The sequence below is a fragment of the Gracilinanus agilis genome, chromosome 1, assembly GCF_016433145.1.
Source record: "Gracilinanus agilis isolate LMUSP501 chromosome 1, AgileGrace, whole genome shotgun sequence".
Taxonomy (NCBI): domain Eukaryota; kingdom Metazoa; phylum Chordata; class Mammalia; order Didelphimorphia; family Didelphidae; genus Gracilinanus; species Gracilinanus agilis.
The window spans coordinates 163,466,582-163,489,891 of NC_058130.1; the positions used below are offsets into that span (position 1 = coordinate 163,466,582).

At 38.2% G+C, this 23,310-nt stretch overlaps 1 protein-coding gene across 2 annotated transcripts in view; it reads left to right on the forward strand.

Moving 5' to 3' along the window:
- The window catches only part of NTRK2 (neurotrophic receptor tyrosine kinase 2), a 404,681-nt gene extending 385,611 nt beyond the window's left edge, over nt 1-19,070 (forward strand). For both annotated transcript variants that reach the window (XM_044658576.1, XM_044658568.1), the window contains 2 exons: nt 14,935-15,093; nt 18,885-19,070. In XM_044658576.1, coding sequence (XP_044514511.1) covers nt 14,935-15,093; nt 18,885-19,070 — 345 coding nt within the window. The remainder of the gene's footprint in view (nt 1-14,934; nt 15,094-18,884) is intronic.
- The last annotated feature ends 4,240 nt before the right edge of the window (nt 19,071-23,310 follow it).

Below are 23,310 nucleotides of genomic sequence, written 5' to 3' on the forward strand. Positions count from 1 at the left end.
TACTTGACTAGAAATGACCTTTCTTTCTGCTTGACCCCTCCCTGGACCCTTTGGTTTAACCTTGTCCTTTACTCTCTCCTCTAAGGAGGTGAGGCAGCTGCTTCAGACTTTTGGAGTTTGTTCTTTTGATTTATGTGGCACCCAATTTTCTTTCCAGGGAATTTTGTTTTAGCCACAAACAGCCTTATTCCACTATTTCCATTTTAAAATAAAAGAAACTGACAAAAATAATTTACTGTCTATGTGACCATGGACAAGTGACTTCTCTGAGCCTCAGGCAATTTTCTAAAAGATGGGTTGGCATCTATATTGGTAGAATAAATTCCTGCACAGAGGAAATCATAGGTTCTTCACATATTGTTTGCTGATTTTCTTCTGTATCAGGCTTGTGCATAACCTGACTGGAATATACCCTACACAGCACCCAAATGATTAGTCAAATCAGTTTGACAGTTTGACCATCTGGTCAAGACACCTTGACCAGTTGTCAAGCCAGTAAGGAAAGTATCCATTAGAAAGAATGAAAAAACAAACAATTAACTGTCCAAATCTCCCATGTTGGCTTTTTTTGCCTAAAAATTACTTTTTAAGTAGTCTAAACCCTTACAAATCTATACATTAGTAAAGGAATTGACCCTTCACCCTACTCCTATCTGAAGCACCCTCTAACAGGCTTGCCATCTGTGATAGCAATAGTATCTAGAATAGAGAAACCTTTAAGCTAATAGCATGTTATGAACTTATGAATAGGACAATAAGACCTAAATGTCTGCTCTCAATCATAGTTCCATCAGCAGGCCTCCCTGCTCTAAATTGATCCCTGGTCTTAAACATTTTTCCCCCATCGTTGAGTGTTGGCTGGCAATTTAGCATCCTCGGAATATGCTCCTTCTACCCTTTAGTGAAGAAAGCATGGGAGACAGACAATTAATTATGAACTCATTTGTGAAATAGTGTCCCATCTTTGTTGCTTGGAAAAATAACAACCCAACAATAAATGACCAATATGGAAATATATTTTGCATGACAACACATGCCCCTGATCAAATTGCTTATCATCTCCGAGAGGTGGGAAGGAAGGGAAGAAGGGAGACAATTTGGATCTTATAATTTTGAAAAATGTATGTCGAAAGTTGTTATAATTTTAAAAGAAAAACAGTAGCAACATAAGTTTGTATCAGTGTTTTATCCAGGCCAAATTTAAAATATGTCTGTTTTGATAAACATTTTTCAATGTAGAATAATATTCTACTAAGCATTTACATTATTTTATACTTCATCATTATTATTTAAACCTTACCTTCCATCTTAAAACCAATACTATAAATTGGTTCCAAGGCAAAAGAGCTGTAAGGGCTAGGCAATGGAGTTTAAATGACTTGCCCAGGGTCACCCAGCTAGGAAGCATCAGAGAAATGATTTGAACACAGGACTTCCTACCTCTAGAATTGACTTTCAATCTACTAAGCCACCTAACTGCCTCTTTGTACTTTATTACTGAAGGTCTTATTAATAACGTGAATCATTCTGTTCATTCAAGACAGAGGAATATAGCAAGAATTTGATCATAGAATTTCACTGAACTGGACAAGAGCAAGCCAAACAAATTCACAGGATACTAGCCCATTAGAGACGGTGTCCAAGAATATCAGGTCACTTGCTGTTTGGAAAAGTTCATCAAGAGTAGCTTATCATAATGGACAATGGTAGATGTCCATCCTTTACTATAGAGAGCTGGCATCTGAGAGATGATAATAGTTGGGAAAGGTGGCCAACTGAAAGGACCCATTAAAATAGTCCTGGGAGCAGCTTTTACCAAGGGGACCAATACATAGAAAGAGTCTGGATTCCAAATAACCCACTCTATGGAAAATCATGAAAACTAGTTTCTGAGAAAGACAAGGAGAAAAAAGTTGGTAAAGCAGTTGCTCAAAGAAACCCTTGTGCCTTATATCAACCTCAGCCCCAGACTAATAGAAAGAAGTCAGTCTTACAATTAGTGAGCAAGACAACTGCAGACTCCAAGACAGGATTGCAAGGCCTAGTGAGCAGACAAATGGATTTTTGTGGCAAACACTTTCAAGTCAAGACGCTTTGCAAAATTTCTTCATCCCTGTTATTTTGTTTTTTTTTTCCTAGGCACAGCCATAGTATAGTGCAGTGATGGCAAAACTTTTAGAGACCGAGTGCCCAAATTATAACTTCATGCCTCATGTGAGTCCTCCCAACCCCCTGCCTTGCTCCAGAGAGGGGAGGAAGGAAGTGCTCCCATTGGACTGCTAGGCAGAGATGTGAGAAATGTCCTCAAGTGAGTGTAAAGAGGAGGGAAACATCCTCCTCCAGCATGAGTGCCAAAGCTTCACCATCACAGGTATAGTAGATAGAGGCATAGATAATTGGCCTTAAAGCCAGGAAGACCTCAATTCAAGTCCTACCTCTGAAACATAATGGCAACATGACTTTGGTTGACTATCTATTCTGGGCTCCCTAAGGCTATGAATGGCAGAAAAGCCACGGGCCTGCCCTGGAAGAGGAAGTTCTTCACCAGGTTTTATATATCAAAGAAATCTGAGACCCAGTCTTTTTCCTCTATGATTCATTCATTCATTCGTTTGTTTGTTTATTTATTTGCTACTATGACTTTTTTAATGACTTGGAGGAATGAGCCCATGTACTTTGCTGGTATATAAGTGAATGTCTCCAGTTCCTTCATATAGGCTCTTTTTGCCTCAGTTTCTTCATCTGCTTAGAGAAGGAACTTAATGATATCAAAAAGCATTTGGAATTCCCCCCCCCCAAAAGATGGTGCTCAAATGCATTACTTTTATCCTTGCAACCATCCAGACCAAAGGAATTCATTGTCATGGCAGATTAATCTTCCACAGCCTGGAGAAGAAAGGTTCCTGATGAGTTTTTAACAAAGTTTGTGGTGTTCACTGCCAGGTTGAGCCTAATAACAGAATATAGATACTAACAAGATCTGCAGTGCTAACTACCAAGCTGGGGTTAGTAATGGAATATAGATACACAGGATCCAACAGGAAACCCGATCTCTGACTTTATTGGCTACAAGAAACACCAGGGTGTTAGTTATGACAGCTGCCTAGAAAGCTGTTAAATGGAGAGGGTTCGAGTACTATTCCACAGCAGAGATGCTCCTTTCTATGTTGAAGTGATATTCTTTTCTTTTATCTTCCAAAAACAAACGGGAATATCCTTTTCCAAAAGGACATTCACCCATTGAAGTTTTGCTAATGAGAAGTACCAGGCTAGAAAACAATCATCCACAATTCAGACCCAGTGAAACAATTCAATGGAGTTTTTATTGCCTATTCTTTGAACCTTTCTATTTTCCTAGCATTGTGACTATACTGTGGCTTTTAACCACAAAATGATATAAGGCTTCAGTTGTAACGGTGACAGTGACAGAAGGACCATGCAACGGGTTTCCTGTGTAAAAATCTTATTGTGTGGCTGTCTGCCATAACCTTAGCAATGGTGGGCACTAAAAGGGGGCAGCCCGATGAAATGTTTAGCCTCAGAATTTACAACATCACATTGCTAAGTGATGGATACAACACAGCACTCACACCCCAGGCAGTATATTGTATTAGGACTTTCCAAAGGCTCCATCCTTCCATTGATCCATTCAGGATACTGCCCATTAATGTGGTTAAGAGTTACATGAGGGCTGAGGGGGGCAGAAAGGCAGGGTAGGTCCTTAAAGGTCTAAATCTGCTTTGTTCTTAGAATAAAGAATTCTTATTTTGGGGAACAAACATGATTTTTAAACATATGCAGTTAGAGTATTTCATTGAGAGATTCTTTAATTGCTTATGATTAGAACCAAAGGCAAAGTAAGGTGGAAAAGAGTGATGTCAGAGGTCAAAGATCATCCCCTCCTGAAACAGAATACCATACATAACCACATTACACTACATTATAGCTGACTTGAGAAACCCGAGAAGAGTAGCCCAGGCTGACACGAGGAATCATTCAAGAATTCTGTGCCAGTAAGTCATTCTCCCTCCCCCTCTCCCCCATTCTGCCATCCCTAGAGAATAACGGGGCCACTAAGCTTCCCCATAGCTATCAACAGCAAAACCTAAATACTATGATGTTAGCAGCCCCAGACACTTCTTTAGAAGTAGGGTCAGAAGTCATGATTTGTGTTCATAATGGCCTCAGGGCTCTAAAAAATGCCCAATGGAAGGGGCACAATGAAAGACGGAAAGGGAAGCAAGGTAACAGGGTCACTTGGGTCATAGTTTGGGAAGTGGGGCATTGTGGCACAGAGCCAGACATTGTAATCCCTTTCAGGGCAATCTTGGTTGTCAGCACACCAATCTAGATGAAGACTATTAAAGGTTTATGGGTAGATTTGGACCTCAACTAGTCTCCACAGGGAGGAAAGAAGGAAGAGGGACTATTCCTCCTCCCTAAACCCTACTCCATGTCAGATTAATGGTTCAATTAGAAAAATACTAAATTAGTCATCAAAAGACTTGAACTCTAGTTTTGACTATATCTTTGTGGGACTTGGATGAACTCACATCACTTTTCTGGGTCTCAGTTTATCCTTCAGTAAAATAAGGATTATGATAGCTATCCTGGCACTATCATCAGGTAATTTTTATGGAAAAAAAGAAATAATCAATTTTAAAAAAAGAACACTTAATAAATGCAAGGTTTTGTTGCTATAGTAGAGAATGAAAGAGTTGGAGGGGAAATAAAACATTCTTTACAATGGCTGGATACTGGAGAGCTTTGTCTTAAAAGCAAGAATAGAAAGCTCTAAGAGATCATAGCTATATTGTCATTATCACCTCCTTTATAAAAGAGGGTGGAAGAACAATTAGAAAAGGCTTTTTCCATGACATCTTTGAATTTTAGAATGGAATTGCATTGACCAAGGCCTTACTCTCCTGAGAATTACAAAACTATGGTGGGAACTAGATTGGTGAAAATGGTGGGAACTAGAACTAAATTCAGTGATGGGGAATCCTCACATGTACCAAATGACTATACAGCCTGGTAGAGTGACCTCAATTCTAATTCTGTTGTTCCAGGGTACAACTTTAGGATCCAGAATCTCTAATTTGGAAGAAACTTCCATAGCCTTCTAGTTCAATCCATAACCCCCCCAAAACTTTCCTTTCCTAAACAGTTTACCATCATGGTTCATATCTCTGTTTGACAATTGCCAATGAGAGAAAATCTAACTATGTCCCAATTCAATCCATTTCATTTATCCAATTGTTAACAAGGTTTTACTAAAGTTCCTTCTTTTCAACTTCCACCCATTGATCCTAGTTCTGCCCTCTAAGAACTGAAGAAATCTACTCCTTATTCCACATGCCAACTATTCTAATTCTTTCCCCTTTCCTGTATATTCTCCACCCACAATTTTTCTTCTCCAGTATAAACATCAAAATTTCCTTCAACCGATTCCTTCATGACATCAACACAAAGCCCTTAAGCCATTCTGGTTGCCCTCCTATAGGCATTCTACAACTGATCAACATTTTCCCTAAAATAAAGTGTCCAGAATTGAACACAATAGTCAGTCAGCTGGCATTTAGTAAGCACCTACTATGTGCCAAGCACTATTCTCAGTCGAGCAGAAGATGACAAAGGTAAAAAAGTGATACTTCAAATATGGTATGATCCAGACAGAGTCTAAAAGTACTAAAACTTACCCATTCCTATTTATTATGCCTCTCTTAATTCAGTCTAAGTTTGTGTTAGCTTTTTTTTTTTATGGTTACTGTATTATACTGTTGACTCATTTGAGATTATAGTCCACTGAAATCCCCAGAATTTTTTCCAGATGAACTTCTCTTGTCTTACCTCCCAAATCTTGTACTTGTGATGTTGATTTTTTAAAAATTCAAGACTTTTATATTTACATTGGTTCAAATATACTAAATTAAATGTTTAATTAAATCAATTAAAATGTTAATTTAGTTGTATAATAATTATAATCATAGATTAAATTGTTTATTTAAGGAAATTAATTCAATTAAATTAATAATTAAAGTTAAATCTTTATTTCTATTAAATTTCATCTGATTAGATTTGACCCTATGTTCTAATTGTTAAGGTTGTTGGGGGTTTTTTTGAGACCTTACTCTATAATACATTGAATTAATTATCCTTTTCAATCTTGGCCTAATTGCAAATTTGACAAACATGCCCTCAGTGCCTTTATAGGGAAGATTCTAAATGACCTCTCTTCCTGACAGCATAGTCAAATACAAATATGAATTTTTACTTCTGGCCTGAACTGAATACTGCTGTTAAAATAAAAAAAATCTAAGGAGGTTAGGGTAGAATGAATTTCTCATAGATTCAGCTAATTTTAGAATTAGAAGAAGCCTTAGGAATCTCATGGACTGTCAGCTCATTGCTTTAGATTAAAGAGAGACCTTAGAGATAATTGAGTCCAATCTCCTCATTCTATAGATGTGAAAACTGAGGTGCAGAGACACTAAATGATTTGCCCATGGTCACATTGAAAGAAAATGACAGAGCCATTATTGAAACCCAGGTTGTCTGGCTCCAAATTCAATATTCTTTCTGCCTAGTGACACTGCCTCACCATATCAAAGATCAGAGACTTAGAAATAGAAGGGATCTGAGAGATTTTTTAGCTTAACCCTCTTATTTTGTAGATAAGGAAACTGAGGCCCAGAAAAATAAAGTAGTATGCTGGGGGGGGGGGGGTCACAGCTACCTAGTGGCAGAATGGGAAAAAGAATCAGAATTTCCCAATCCTTAGGTCAATCAGTAGTCTTATTGTTCTAGCTTGCCAGCAGTTATGTTGGGAAATTATTTAGTTGAATCTAGCCAAAATTTATGAGATGTCCACTATATTTAGAGCATCTTTACTAGGGGTAGTAGGAGGAGGAGCAGCAGCAATGGTAGAAGTAGTTGTTGTTTGTCCTTCATTTTCGAAGAAGACCAATGATGTGTTCATTCAGCTGGGGAAGATTAGTTGAAGTCAAGTATGGAAGGCAGAAGTAGCAGTAGCAGTCCTAGGTGAAGGGAATGAATATTCCAACTCCTTTTCCCAAAGGCAAATTCAGCAATCTGTCCACTCCCTACCTGACTAATGATATGGAGCTTCTGAAAGAGATATAAAGTTTAAATAAGCTACTGTCCTGGAATGTATAGCACTGATAGTCTAATGCAGAAAGGGGGGATACAATTTATACACAAATAAGGCACTATTTGCGGTGTTGGTTGTAGGTATAGATGGTGGACAGGAAGGGTACTTGAAGGGGACAGCGATTAGCCAGTTGTTTGAAGACTTTAAAGGACAAGTAAGTTAGTGTTTGACTTTATAGATCAGGGGTCGGAAACATATGGCTCTTTCTGCAGGAGCCATAAAGTCAATTTTTTTTTCAGGCGCTGTTACAGGAGCGCACTGTGAGCACTGTACGGCTCTCATGAAATTACATTTTTAAAAATGTGGCGTTTATGGCTCTTACGGCCAAAAAGGTTGCCGACTCCTGCTCTAGATAATAAAATGACCCTGGAGGTCTTCAGAAAGAGTGACATGATCAAACCTATGCTTGAGTAATGAAGAATAATTGAGTATTATTGAGAAGAGTGAATTGCAAGGGGTTAGAGGAAGAACCAGAGTCAGGATGACCTATGTAGAGATTATTTCAATTGTTAGGGTGTGTTTCTTGCCTTAACCAAGGTGGCAGCTGTGGAAATAAGGAGAACTGGTCAGTAGAAGATATATTTTGGCTTTAGAATAAATAGAACTTGGCAGTTGATTGGATACAAGCTCTGAGGAAGTAGGAAGAGTCAGAGAAAAAACCCAGGGTTTCAGATACTGATGATGCTACTGCCAAAAGCGATGAAATAAGCCTGAAGGAACACATTTGGGAGGGAAGATTTTCTACTCGATTTTAAGCATGTTAAGTTGGAATACATTGGTGGCACATCCAGGTGGCACTGTCCCTTAGACAACTGTTGTGAAGAGGCGTCTGCAAATGGAAAGAAGTAGTAAGCTCGGGAACGGCCTGGTAGGTATCCTGAAGAACTCTATCCTCAGTGGAAATATATGGATATAAAATGCTAGTTATATGTCAGAAACAGGACTTGGACCAAGACTATGTTGGCTTCGGTACTGGCTCTCTAGCTACTATGCTGTTCTGCCTTTCCATGCCTCTAAATAGTAGAATATTATAGATTTATCTTCCTGGGGGTTGTCATGAGGCCTCCCACAATCTAACCACAATAGCTCCAGGCTAGCAAAGGGAGTGTTTGTGGGGTCAATTGTTATTTTTTTAAACCTCATATTACAGATGTGACACATAATAAATAAGTAAATAAGATTTAGCAATTTCTCTAAGTTTACAGCTGTCATGAATTTTTAAGAGCAGGTCAGGAAGAATGGCTGAAACAAAGCAATCCTGCGTAGAGTGTGATGAGCAGGTCTAAGAGCCCCTTTAATATTTAATGCAACCAAAAGCCTCTTACCACTAATCATCTCTTAATGGGGCTTGCCCTTTGGCCCATGTGTTTCTAAGGGAGTAAAATATTTGGCTCCCAAACAAGTTATCACTCAGTCAATGAGTAAATACCACAGATTGGAAGTGGTCTCGTAGGCACAGTTGGCCTTTGCCAGTTTGGTTTAAAAGGCACAGGGTGAGCGGTATTTACCTTCTCTCTCTTCATCGAGAATCATTTACCAAGACAAACACTTGCTTGTGCTTTTCAGATGGCAGGAAAACTCTAGCCCTGTGTCATTCCCAGCAGAAATAAGCATAAACCTAGAGAGGAAAATGAGGGCCATCTCTTCGGAAAAAGACATCCTTTCCCCTGGACCCAGTGCTCAATGTCTCATCTGGTTTCTAGAGGTGGTGTCAAAGGTGCAATTTGAGAGAGGGGCTTAGAGGAAGATAGGAAAGTAATCGAGATTAGATGGAAGATGGAGAATGTCCAGTATTAAGGGCATTCAGAAATGAGGGAGGGAAAAGATAAAATGATGGTGACTGTATGTTAGTGATATGTTTAGAAATAACAACTCTGGACAAGGAATGCAACCTGACAACTAAAAGCCTGAATTTTGGGGTTGTGGTTGGAACAGGGATCTAGTGTGGTGGTGACGGGAGTATTAAAGAAATGCCAGTGTGGAAACTCCTTTCACCAATGCAGACCAGCGACTGATCTAAAAGAATCTAAAGAGTTAGCTGAAGCATTAAGAAGTGATTTGCCCATGGTCACATAGCCAGTATATGTCAGAAGAAGGGTTAAAAATAACTGAGTGTACTTAGCCTTGGAAAGAGAAACTCAGGGGGAAAGCAATACCTGCCCTTAAATTGTTAAAGGGCTGTCATTGGGAAGAGGGATTCTTGTGCTTGGCCCCAGGAAACACAACTAGAAGCAGTGTGTGAAAGCTACAAAGAAGAAAAAGTCCAGCTTAATGTATGGCATAAATTTCTAATAATTAGTACTCCTTCAAAGTGCAATGGTCTGCCTTGGGAAGTGGTAGGTTACCCCTCATTGGAATTATTGAAGAAAACGGCATGGGCTCCTTTGGAATTTTCTTGAAACCTATGGATACCTTCTCCAAATAATGATTTTAAATGTGTAAGATAAGATACATAATAAAATACATTCTAAAAGTAACCAGTTATATTGAAATATTACCAGAATATATTTTTATATTATATCAGAGTTAAGAAGCCCTGATATCTGGCAAAGAAACAGATGGAAGAAGGTTAGATAAAGATGGAGAATAGTGGAGTTCTACTGAAATAAAGAATACTTAGTATGTCAGAAACTTGCACAGGTTGATTGCAGCCAGAGAGTAGAAACCTTTGAGTGTCAAGAACAGTCAATCAATCAACAGACATTTATTGAGACATTACTGTGTGACAGATACTACTAAATGTTAAGGATACAAAGATCAGGAAATTATAATCCCATAATTTACATACTCTTTTTTTGCCAGCTTGTCTCAATAAGTATCTAGTGAATGCCTGGAAGTGCTCAACACCTTGGAACTACCACAATGGTTGAGAAGACTCTCTGAAGGCCTTCAGATTTTGTTAATTTTATGAGGGAATTTAGTGGGCCTGGACAAATCCTGAAGAAAAATACATAAATTCAAACTCCCAACCTTGGTTTAGCCCTTGGGACCTTACAGAATAACTAACATGGTGTAAGGACAAGAAGGAAAGCTGGCAAATGGCCCAATGACCAACAAATGTCCCATTATGTTGGAGAGCGCATATGATCAGTAATGTTATAAGGCCCAAAACAATGGATCTGTGGCTTTGGTGGCCATGTTTTGGGAAGGGTTCCATCTTGTCACATACGGCAGAGTTACAAAGAAAAGGCTCAAGGAAAGAAATATTCCAAGCAGGTTTAGGAAAAAAAAATATGACCCCTGACTGAACTCTTATTAGATTCTCCTACCACTCGCCGTTTTGACATCAGAACAAGGCGAGTATTATTTATAACAGCATGTGTGAAATCCCAGAAGGGATTCTTGAAAGAATTAAAGTGAAAAATCTGTCCCAATGAGATTTCAAGCATGAAATAAATGATCAGATGGGAAAACATGTATAAATCAAAAATTAAATCTTTAAAAAAATTTTCAAGCTACCAGGAGTTTTCTGTTTTGGCTCTGGAACATGAATAATTGCAACACAAGGTCATTTTTATAATTGACTTTTCCAGCTAAGAAGTTTATTAGAGTTGGAATTCTGGACAAAAACAATTATATATATATATATATACATATACATATATATATATACATATATGTATAATTGTCTTTTCCCATTAATTTTCACACTAAGCAAATGTAATAAGAGAGTTTAAATAGGAAAATGAGTCACTCGTCCAAATAAATAATATGGCAAGTGTGATATTCCTTTAGATCATCACATTTCTCTTTCCCCATCCTGACCCTAACTCAGTAGTGATATACATTGTTTGTGTCTTTCCATTCTGGACTCTCAGTTCCCAGAAAAGAAGCAATTACTACATTTTCATAAAATATTGGAAGTAGAAAGATTATCTCTTCCCTGGGAAGCCCTGGTCCATTCCAGATATGTACTTTTCTAGCCCATCTCATTTTAAAATTGGCTCTACCTAAAAGATTACTGCTTTAAGTGGTTCTTAGTGTATCTAGATGAAGATCCCAAACTTTCAAGTAGCATATATAGGAAAGATTAGCCACCAATCATCTTCATTTTTTCCCAAAACATTTCTTCTTCATCAAAAAGTCCTTATGCACAAGGAAATGGTCCCATGTATTCAAATTCACACTATTTGAAGTTATAATTTTGTAAAATATGGTATTTGGTTCTACCTATTTCCAATGGAAAAACGCAATGTGAGCTTAGCTTCTAAACCCAGCAAATAACTGAATTTTATGCATCTTTGGAGATAAGGCATCAAGAGAATCTACCTTGACCAAGCAGAGCACATCTTGACTTGAATTCAATTTTGTACCAAATCTGGTGAATGAATGAGTGAGTGAGTGAATGCATTGAGTAAGTAAATGAATGAATGAAAAGCACTTATGATAAATTTGCTAGTCACTGTGCTAAGTAGTAAGATGAGAGAGAGGGAGACAGACAGACAGAGATAGAGAGGAGAGGCAGAGGCAGAGAAAGACTGTCTCTCCTGTTCTCAAGAAATTTATATTCTAATATGGGAAGACAACATATAGAGAGTAATGGCTGGGGAAGGGTAAAATCACAAAGATGGCAAATGAAGCCATAGGGTAGTCAATTTTCATGCCTTTTCCAATAGCAATGGTAACACTGATTTTATTACCATTCTCAGAGAATGAGGTAGAAAGTGGGTTGGGGGACAGTGAAGAGATTACACAGTGAGAAGATTGCATGGTCAAGTGTTTGGGAACTGCTGACTGTAGGAATCTTTCACCAAACAGCAGTTTGTGCTCTCAAAAAGAAAAAAAAATAAGCAGCTACATCAAGGGAGTAGCAAGAGATCCTGATGGGCACATGAAATTGCTGGAATAACTGGGACTGTCTGAATATACTGAAGTCTCAAAAGCCCAAGTTGGTCTTTCTATTGCACTGCATTGTCTTAATGGATCAAGCACACCTACCATGTGCCAGGCACTAGGGTAAGCCCTTTGAGATTCAAAGACAAAAGAAGGTCCTTGATCTTATTGAATTCACTGTCTGAAGGAGGAGATGACACAAACAAGCTGTTTACAGGCTAAATTGGAGATGATAAAGGGAAGAAAGACACTAGAAATAAGGATGAGTTATAAATAATCATTAAAGGGATTCTCTCTATTATGGAATATATTTATTATAATTATTATATATTTGTTATAATGATTATATAGGACATTAACTAAGGGCTTTGTAAGAATTGGGAGAAGGGGACAGGCCAAGATCAACAAACTAAATGTGAGCTCTTTAAGGTCGAGGATTTTGTCTTCCATTTTAGGAGAAGAAGGGAGTTGTCCTGTCTTACCCCTAGCTCAGTGTGGCACATACATCAGGTATTCAATCAGTGTTTGCTGAATGAAGGAAAATGCACTGGCCTTCTTCAAGATAATTATAGAAAATGTCAAGCACAGTTGGAAACAGTATAATTTGAGAACTGGCAGTTTTTGTAAAAGATCCCTCAGCTCCTTTCTGGGAAATGGTGGCAGAGAGGAATAAGTTAGATGTTGACTCTTGTGTGGAATGAAAGTCTACTGATCATTTGGCAGTAGTTCTTTTAAGTGACAATCTTAGAATGGCATCAGCTGCCAGGCACCATGGCCCTAAAGGTCATTCCCAGCTTTCACAAAATCATATTAAGTAGTCTATGTTATCTAATTTTAGACTTTAATCATAATAACTTAGATCATCATCATGATCATTATAGCTCACATTTATTTACTTATTTTTCTTCTGGGGCTATTTTTTATTACTTTTTAACTTTTTCTTTCAGATTCTCTCCCTACAGCCCCTCTGCCATCATTGAGAAGACAAACAATATAATACCTATTATATTTGTGAAATCATGCAAAACATATTTCCATATTTAGCTTGCATTTATTTAGCACTTTAAAGATCTCGAAGCACTTTATAGTATTTCATTTAATCTTCACAACAATACTAGGGGCTATGTGATTTTATTATTATTCATTTTATAAATGAGGAAACTGAAGCAGACAGAAGTTAAATGACTTAACCCAGAGCTGCAGAGCTATTAAATGTCTGAGGTTGTATTTGAACTTAGATCTTCTTCTGACTACAGGCCTAGATCTCTTTCTACTACTGTGCCATGTGACTGACCTGTAAAAATAAAAAGGCTGTGTCAAATTCATTCCACCTTCCTGAAATTGTGTCTTGCATAAGATCACATGGGTAGTCAACATTAGAAATGGAATTTGAAGCATTCTGGAGGTCATCTAGGCCAAATTTCCTATTTTACAGATGAAAAAACTGAGGCCTAGAGTGGTTAAGTGACTGACAGGGTTGAAATTTGGTTCCAGGTTCCCTGACTCAAATTCAGTTTTCTTCTCACTTCCTCCCTGATATGTTGACTTAGAACAAGGACTCTTACCCCAAGGTCTGTGAACTAGTTTTTTGATATCTCGATAACTCTATTTCTTTCCCTTTTAAAGAAAATCACTTGGATACTTTAAAAAAATTAAAATATATCCATTCCCCCGCCCCAATCCAACATTCCCAACTCTCCCACCCCTGCATATACACATACTTTACTGAAGAAAAAAGAAAAGAAAAATCCTTGTGATGTTAAGCAAAACAAATCTCTTCATTTGTTGTATCCAACAATATATGCCTCGTTCTACACCCTGGTCCAACTCCTCTTTGTCAGGAGGCTTCATTGGTAAGCCTCCATTCTTAATATATTTAAAAACAATATTTAGGGAAGGGGTCCAGAGGTTTCACCAGACTCTCAAAAGGATCCATGTTGCAAAAGAGGTTAAGAATCCCGAGCCCAAAATAATGAGACTCCCACTTAACTTTAATCTCAATAAAATAAATGCAGGTAAAGTGATTTCACTGAAATGATGTATTAAGTCACCTTTCCATGAATTGAAATAAGGTTAAAGAAAGTTCATCCTTTATTCAGGATGTGAATTACTCACTAATTAGTAGCTGGAAAAAATATACAGACCCCAAGTATTTATTGCAGCCCCCAAAGATTTCTCATTAATGAGCACCTCAAAGGAGAAAGTAAGCATTTGTTACCAGTGGAGCTATTCCACGCTTCCCTCCTCTGCCCTTCTTTGGTGCTGAGAGTTTAGGGTTTTTGTAAATAATATGGGAAAAGATGTCTTTATCACAGCTTGCACTCCATTTACGTCAATGGAGTTAATGGTCCCACATTGATAAGGAGATCACATTTTGTCTCCCCTGGTAGACTGTGAGTAGGCCCTGTGAAGATAGAGACTGTTTCATTTTTATCTGTGTATTCGCAGTGCCTGTCCTCTGATAAGTACTCAGTAAGTGCTTGTTAATTTATTGATTGATGAATATTTTGTTTGTTGGTCTCATTTTCTCCCCTGGGGCTGCTCCTGTGATTTTATTGGTAGAAGAAACTATTGATGAGAAACTCCTTTTACCAATGCAAATCAGCACCCTCTCTACCAATTCCCGTCTTTGCAAGTGGCAAGGACACCATGGAATTGAGTAGCTTGCCTCTCGGGGTCCCTTCCGCCTCTAAATCTAAATCTAAAGCTCCCAGTTTTTTAGACTGTGGCCTTTTTGACTCAGAGTTCAATTGTCAGTCCACGGTGTTTTACTGTATTTTGCTAGTCCCATCAACTCTTTCAAAGGGATAGGCATGAATAAGAAGGAGAAAGCCCTCCAGACTCCCTCTTTGCCTCCCCACTGGCAATCTGCTTGAGAATCGGATGGCATCAATTTGCTTGTCTTCTTTTTCGTTTTCATTTCCTACCAGGTTGGGGGCCATACGATGTTGCCCATCCGCTGGATGCCTCCAGAGAGTATCATGTATAGAAAATTCACCACAGAAAGTGATGTGTGGAGCCTGGGGGTTGTGTTATGGGAGATCTTCACCTACGGCAAACAGCCATGGTATCAGCTCTCAAACAATGAGGTAGGTATCCAAGTCCCGCCAGGAAAGCTGCCCACTGAGGTGAGTCACTTGGTTTTAGATCATTCTCCTTCCCCAGCAGGTACGATATTACCATTCTTGATCCTTAGTAGAAGTAGAGTCAAAATGAGTTGACATTAACGTAAGTTCCTTGGACATTAGGATTTACATTTTAGAGTATGAAGTTTAAAAGCTATAAATCACAAATGAAATTTAAAAAAAATCACTGATAAATGACATAATGAATAAGGTATTCATTAATTTTGGCTATTTCATTTGGACCCCTTCATAGTTGGTTTTACACTAAGGTTCGGGGCATTTACTTATCAATAGCTAAAAGTCCTTAATCTTGGATTTCTCTCAGAATCATTTGGCAATTGATATGACATGATGAGAGGCAGCATGTAGTAGTGAATGGAGATATGGCCCAAAAGAAGATTTAGGTTCAAGTTCTGCCTTGCTGTATTTGTTGTTGTTCAATCATCTTCAGTCATATCTGACTCTTCATGATCCCATGTAGGGCTTTCTTGGCAAAGATACTGGAGTGATTTGCCATTTCCTTCTCTGGTTCATTTTACAGATGAGGAAACTGAGGCAAACAGGGTTAAGTGACTTGCCCAGGGTCACATAGCTAGTAAGTGTCTGTGAGTAGATTTGAATTCAGGAAGATGTGTCTTCTTGACTCCAGAACTGGCACTCTATCTGCTGGGCCACCTAGCTGCCCTGCCACCCAATAGCTATATATCCCAGGGCATGTTCCTGACTTCTCAATGTCCTAAGTAACTTTGTGAAACTATAAATGGCAGAGAAGCTTATGACCTCCACTGGCAGAGGAAGGTACTCTCAACATCTAAAAAAGTTGCAAGTCCTATGAAAAGATCTGATGTGAATATATGCACTGGGACTTTTATTGATGAAGGCAGATTCAGGAGAGAACTCTCTTGATGCAGATCAATAATTCTTCTGCCCAGGATACTGAGAAGGAGGTAAAGGAACCCAGGAAAATACCCAGAGCCCCCTGCTCTGACGTATACTGTCTCTGTGACCCTGGGCAATGTGTGTGTATGCATATTTGACCCAGTCCTGTGATTTTTATCAGTATAACAAGCTCCTAGGGAGAATTTTCCCTCTTTTCAGTTCAGATCAATCAACCTACCAATGGTCTTACAAATGGAGGTCTCTCACGAGGACCTCCCTGCAATGATAAAATCACAAGGTTAGATCAAATATCATGTCAATATACAAAAGGAATAAAAATGATTGGGTTTGTCAGGTCAGAGGAAATCCCCCAGATTTCAGCCACACAATGACTTCTTGGAAGAGGTAAGCATCTTCTGCCATTGATGGGAAAATGCAGGAAAATGAACTGAGGAGGCCTCAATGAAATATCTACTATTAATTCATTCAATTCAATGTAATTCAATGCTAAAACCAAAAAATATATACACATGTATACATTAGATGTATATTTAGGTATTCATATCACTGAAACTCTCTCCTCTTTCTATCTACATGCCGATATAATGATTTAATGTATGAATCTATGTGTGATTTTATATTTAACTTTGGATAATATGTATGCCTTATATGTATATATTTATGACATATATTTGTATATGTCATGATTATATCTAAACATTTGCTATATAAATGATTTGTGGGGTAACAATGTTTCAAATACGTATATATTTATGGCACAAATCCTTATCTGGGCACCTCAAATTAATTCTGAAATGTCTTCCTTTCTTTCTATACCTTTACCCAATATGATCATTCCAGTGGCCTGAATATTTGCTAAACAGTCATAAAATTAAGGAAAAAAGAAAAGATATTTATCAAAAATTGGGCTAAATGGCAACTTTGTATAACTGAAATGTATAGATGTAACTTAGGTGAAACATCCAGGGTATTTTCTCAGGATGGTAAAATTTAGATTGCATCTATAGCACTTACATGATTCATCTTCCTGCAAACAAATGATATTATTATATGATAGAAGCCATCATCTGATGGATGCTTCTTTTCTCCAGGTGCTGTACCATAACTAGTGTGAGCTTGCTTTTTCCCAGGATCTCCATCTATCTTCATCTCCACTCTACTCAACTGAATATGTCTTTAAAAAATAATCTGATGATAATACATGTCTAATCCAAATCGTATTGCTTGCCAACACCAAGAGTGGGGAGGAAAGGGAGGGAGGGAGACAATTTGGATCATGACTTTGGAAAACTTAAGTGGAAAGTTGTTATTATGTGTAATTTGTAATAAATAAATAATTTGAGGGAACTTTTTTCCTCCTTTTTTATTTAGAATATTTTTCCATGGTTACATTATTCATGATCCCCCCCACCTTCCCGAATCCAACAAGCATTTCCACTGGGTTATACATGTTTGTTCAAAACCTATTTCCATGTCATTCATATCTGCAGTAGCATGATCCTTTAACATCAAAACCCCAATCATATCCTTATCACATTACATGATTGATCACATATGTTTCTAATGCATTTCCATTTCCACAGTTCTTTCTCTGGATGAGGACAGCATTCTTTCTCATAAGTTCCTCTGGATTGTCCTGGGTCATTGCATTGCTACTGGTAGAAAAGTCCATTACATTTGATTGTGCCATAATGTATCAGTCTCTGTGTATAATGTTCTTCTGGTTCTGCTCCTTTCCCTCTGCATCAATTCCTGGAGGTTGTTCCAGTTCACATGGAATTTCTTCAGTTCATTATTCTTTTTAGAATATTCTTTTAATATTCCATCACCAACATATACCACAATTTGTTCAGCCATTCCCCAATCGATGGACACTCCCTCATTTTCCAGTTTTTTTGCCACCACAAAGAGTGCGGCTATAAATATTTTTATACACTTTTTTTCCCATATTATCTCTTTCAGGTACAAACCCAGCAGAGGTATGGCTGGGTCAAAGGGTATGCATTCTTTTAAATCCCTTTGCATATAGTTCCAAATTGCCTTCCAGAATGGTTGGATCAATTCACAACTCCAACAGCAATGCATTAATGTCCCAATTTTGCCACATCCCACCCAACATTTATCACTTTCTTTTGCTCTATATTGGCCAATCTGCTAGGTATAATGTGGTACCTCAGAGTTGTTTTAATTTGCATTTCTCTAATCAGGAGGGATTTAGAACACTTTTTCATGTATTATTGATAGTTTTGATTTCATCATGTGAAAACTGCCTAATCATATTCCTTGACCATTTGTCGATTGGGGAATGGCTTAATTTTTTATAAATTTGACTTAGTTTCTTATATATTTGGGAAATCAAGCCTTTGTCAGAGAGTTTTGTTATAAAAAGTGAGGGAACTTTTTATACTACTTTCCCCAATCCTATTTTTGTGAAGTTTTCTTGGGCCTTACCACACAAAAATGTTAATTATAATTCTATACAAAGATATTCTAGTTTGTGGCTTTTTAGTATTACAAATAAATCACTTACCTTTCCTAAGGGTTTGGTGACATCAGCTGGAATATCTTACAGCATCATGCATGTGAACTAGTTCATAAATAAAAATTAATCTTACATAAAAATCAACCTGCAAAAATATGGGAAAATATTCAAAATAAAAACAAGAACAAGAACAAAAAAATAGGAAGGAAAAAATATTCTTAAAAAAAATTGAAAATACTTTTAAGACTATATTCTAGGTTACTCCTCCCTGTCCTGTTCTCTCTATTTTGAGATAAATAATCATTCTGCATTATTTCTATATTTTGTCACCTTTCCTTTTTTGTGCTGATTTTGTGTTTGGTCTCTTTTCCAGGTGATCGAATGCATCACTCAGGGCCGAGTCCTGCAGAGGCCTAGAACATGCCCAAAGGAAGTGTATGACCTGATGCTGGGGTGCTGGCAGCGAGAACCCCACATGAGGCTTAACATCAAAGATATCCATTCCCTCCTTCTGAACTTGGCCAAGGCATCCCCAGTCTACCTGGATATTCTAGGCTAGGTCCCCACCAACCTTCTACTCCCCATTGCACTTCCTCAGACAGGCCAAGTGAACGATTGTGTTCTAGCTGCCGCTGAACTCCATCCAAATGTGTTCTTAACTGACAGTATTAATGACAAAGACATTGAGAAGCTTTCAGAGGGAAGCAGTGTGCACTTCTCCATCTGTAGACACAGTATTGACTTCCTTTTGGCATTATCAAGTCATTTCTTTTTCTCTTTCTCCTTTTTCCCCATTTCCTTGTTATTTTTTTTTTCTTTTCTTCTCCTGCTTTCCCCTACCCCTACCCTTTCTTTCCAATCAATCCGGCTTCTGCATTATTATTAACTCTGCATAGACAAAAGCCTTAAAAAAAACAAAAAAACAACCTGATTTGTTTTAGCGGCAGATGCCTGAGTTTGTCCCACTCAACTAACAATGCCTTCTTGTACTCCTGCCTTTGCAAAGGATGACAAAAAAAGGGAAAACTTAAGTATCTGACTTCAACTTTGTGACTTCTGTTGTACATACATTGGGAGTTTCTATGGATTCGCGTCTATTTATTTATTTATTACTATTATTCTCATCATCATCATTATTATTTGACTGCTTAAGCCCTTGTATGGAACAGGAAAAGCGGTGTTCTATTTGGGAAGCCTATTTCATTGGCAGAGAGAAGGAAAACTTGTGTTCCGCTGTACGGGAAATCAACAAACATTGGAATCAGCTGGCATCAGAGCCCACTTGTGAAACTCCAAGTTTTTGTGGGAAGGAAGTATTTGCCACTTTCCCCTGAGCAACTTCCTGAAGAGTAAACAGATCATGGAACTCTATGCTTTGGGGTTACTCTTTTTCCCCATGACACAGTATGTTATGGTAGAAAGAAAAAAAATGGATCCTGAATTTTACAAGGTACATGGCAGTATTATAAGCTCAGATGTACCCGTGTCTTGTAGGATATTGTGATGCCAATGGTTTGTTTTAAAAAAAAAAGTGTTATCCACCAAGCCTTGGGTAAATTATGCTGAAATTAGATGTATTTTTTGTACAGTGTTCATTTCAGGGTCAAGCTTGGAATCTGAAGACTTCGAGGAGATAGGGCAAGCTGTAAATGCTGAGGCAAAGTTTATCTTCTATTGTGCTTATCAGACGGCATCTCCTGCCTTCCTTTTTCCCTCCCCTTCCCCATCTCCCCTTTTCACTGTGCAAGCAAAATCGTGCATGGTCTTTGTCAATTAATACTTTGTGTGCAGGAATTACTGTGCACCCTGAGAGGCATAGCCAATCCATAAAGGTGTAACATATTTAATTAGAGGAAGCTAATGGAGGTCATTAGAGACACTGAAACATTTCTGCATTGTTACAGATAATGCTAAGGCTGAAACAAATACAGATCCCAAAACGTGAAGGTCCTAAAGGGTTAGACCAACAGAATTGGGAGGGAAGGGGAGTAATAAGTCCCAGAAGCAACCGAAACATGTGGCTCTGCGGGGATCCCTTGATATTCAGTGTATACAAGCCCTGTCCTTGCCTTTTGCTCTGGTTGGGAGAGTCATTTTATTTAAAGCATCCTTGGCTATTGGATATTTGTGTTGTTGTTGTTGTCATTTTTAATCCATTAACATTTTTTATTATTGTTGTTAGGCATGGCATGGTATGCCAATGGGAGACTGTGCCCAGAATGAGCATTGGAGGCAAGCTCACAGATAATAGTAAATACTTTCTGCAAAAAAAAATATGGATAGAAATTGAAATTTAAAATGATTGTTATTATTAGTGGTCCCAAGACAAAAATCCCTTTCTAATCTTTATGAATACTTGCCTCCCTCTATGAGGGGAGGCGTTTGCTAAAAAAATTGACCTCTTTTTAACATGAGCCAGATTGAAAAGGAGTCGTTTTTATTTATTGCGTGTGTGTATTGTTGTTTTTCTAATTTGAGTATTTTGTTTGTTTTGTGCAATCACTGTGTTGCTTACGTACATTATTTATCGAGGTATCTTCTTTCCCATGACAGGCGTTTGAAGCCAGTCCTCAGAAATTCAAAACATAAAATAACAAAGATAAAAAAATAAAGCAAAAAATAAAATCAACCAACCCTTCCCTATAATCTGCTGGTCAGTGAGTGACAGGAATAAGATGTTTTCATTTATGAGTGATAAGAAAACAATCCAAAATAGACATGCTAATATAAAGCCATATATATCATTAAGGAACCATATTACTTTTCAATCACTGTGGAAAGCTAGGTTGGAAGGAAGGGGATGGAACGGTTTCATACAAAGCCTTTTCTGCAAGGCAATGGACGCTGACTGGAGCAGGGCAGGACTGTAAACCCTCCTGGAATAGGCTTGTGTTTCAGAGCTTTATCAGGTTGTGTTTGATCTTGTTAGGGAAGTTGGGAGTCACTTAGTTTTATTTCATAGATTTCTAATAAGATAATAGCCTAAGGGACCCAGATTCAAAAAGAACTGTGCAGTTTTAGGGTAAGGGATTGTCAGAATTGAATGGAAGCTGGGACAATAGCACCCAGATTTATTCCATCACAAAGCAGATTTGTATCCTTGTCCCAACCCACTGGGGGAAAAGAGAAGAAACGTCCCCTTACAATACATCAGAAAAGCACTTTGAGGTTATGAGATGAGAGGTTCTATGCAAGTGCAAAGTAGTATTATTTATTGCTATTTATTCTTGTTGTAGTTGTTATTAATGCTGCTATTTCTATTCCTACTGTTTGTGTTTCTGTGAGAGGTAATCTCACCTTCAAAGAAAAGAGGCAGGTTCTCAAAGAAGCTGGAGAAGCAGCAAAAACAAACAAAAATCAGTCTGAGCTCATTGGTCCTAAGCCCTTTCGGCTCCCTTCCTTGCCTTCCCACTCTGGATCAAAGTATTCTCCTGTAAGGTAGAGAAAATGTCTTGTGGTTGAAGTCATATTGCTGGGCAATCCAAAGGACCCAATGGCCCAATCCAGACCACTGTCTTTCTCAGAGAACCAGAAAGCCCAGATTTTCCTGGGACTAGCCTCGTTTCTAAGTGTATTTGATTGTCATACAGTGAAAAACCCTTTGCCAGACTTTCCATCTTGAGTAAGGGATCCAGAAATGTGACCAACTTCTATATATTCCCATTGTGGGGCTGCCAAGATCAAATCTGTAGCCTGTGCAAATGAGCAGTGGACAAAGGGAAAACCTGTGTTCTTGGCCTCACCCTTGGGGTCTCAAGTTAGCAGAATAAGCAGAAAAGCAAGGAGAGAAAAATGGAGAGCCAAGAGGTGAGCTGCTTCTGCACTAATTATGCTGAGTTTTTAACTAAGCCCTGAGACACTGAGTAAATCTGACAATCAGGCTTATTTAGAAATCGTTTTTGGACTCTGTTATAAAGGATCATATGAATAATTCACATTCTAGGTGTGTATATTGACATAAGTTATACATGTGGTATTTCCATGTATTTATATATGTTGCACTTGGTTTCTACATGTGCAAACATGCACACAGTGGTGTGCTGATGTGTTTATGTATAAATGTATACCCCCACATTCATAGGGATAGCTGGAATTAGAATAAAGTATTGCTAGGTTGAGCAAACCTGACAAATAACCAAAACTTTCATTTTTAAGAAAATCATCTTGTAGTTACTCTTTCCTTCCTCTCCAGTGGCAAGAAGAATGGGAGACCCGACATATTTAGAATGTCGATATAAGCATGATCATACTCCGTTTTATGCAGCCACTAATTTCTTGCACAGCAGATTGGATTAAGACAGTAATTCTCAGTGTAAAGTTCCAGGAGAGGAAAATTGGCTTTTGTCTTTTTTGCGTTCACTAGATGCCATCATTTTTATATTGTCCCTGTATGATATTCATACCCTCTGGGAATTTTACCCTTGTGTGAAGAAAACCCAGAATTCCAAGGGAAAAACTGGAATGTTTGGGGCACAGCGCCCCCCCAGAGAGAACAATGGTGAGAAGTCCAAGACCCTGGAGTAAAGCAGCAAATGTTAGGCACTTCCCACATTCTCTCTTTAACCTCTCTAAATCTGCAGAATACAAACAGGCTGGATGGAATGCAGTCTTTTATGAAGAGCCAAAACCCCAGGATACATGGTAGAGGGCCTCCCTGTCATAAATGGACTTCTCTCCACTCCTTAATTTTTTAGAACTGCATAGCCATAGCAATACATGGTCTCTAGCCCAATAAATAGTCACCATCTCTCTCTCTCTCTCTCTCTCTCTCTCTCTCTCTCTCTCTCTCTCTCTCTCTC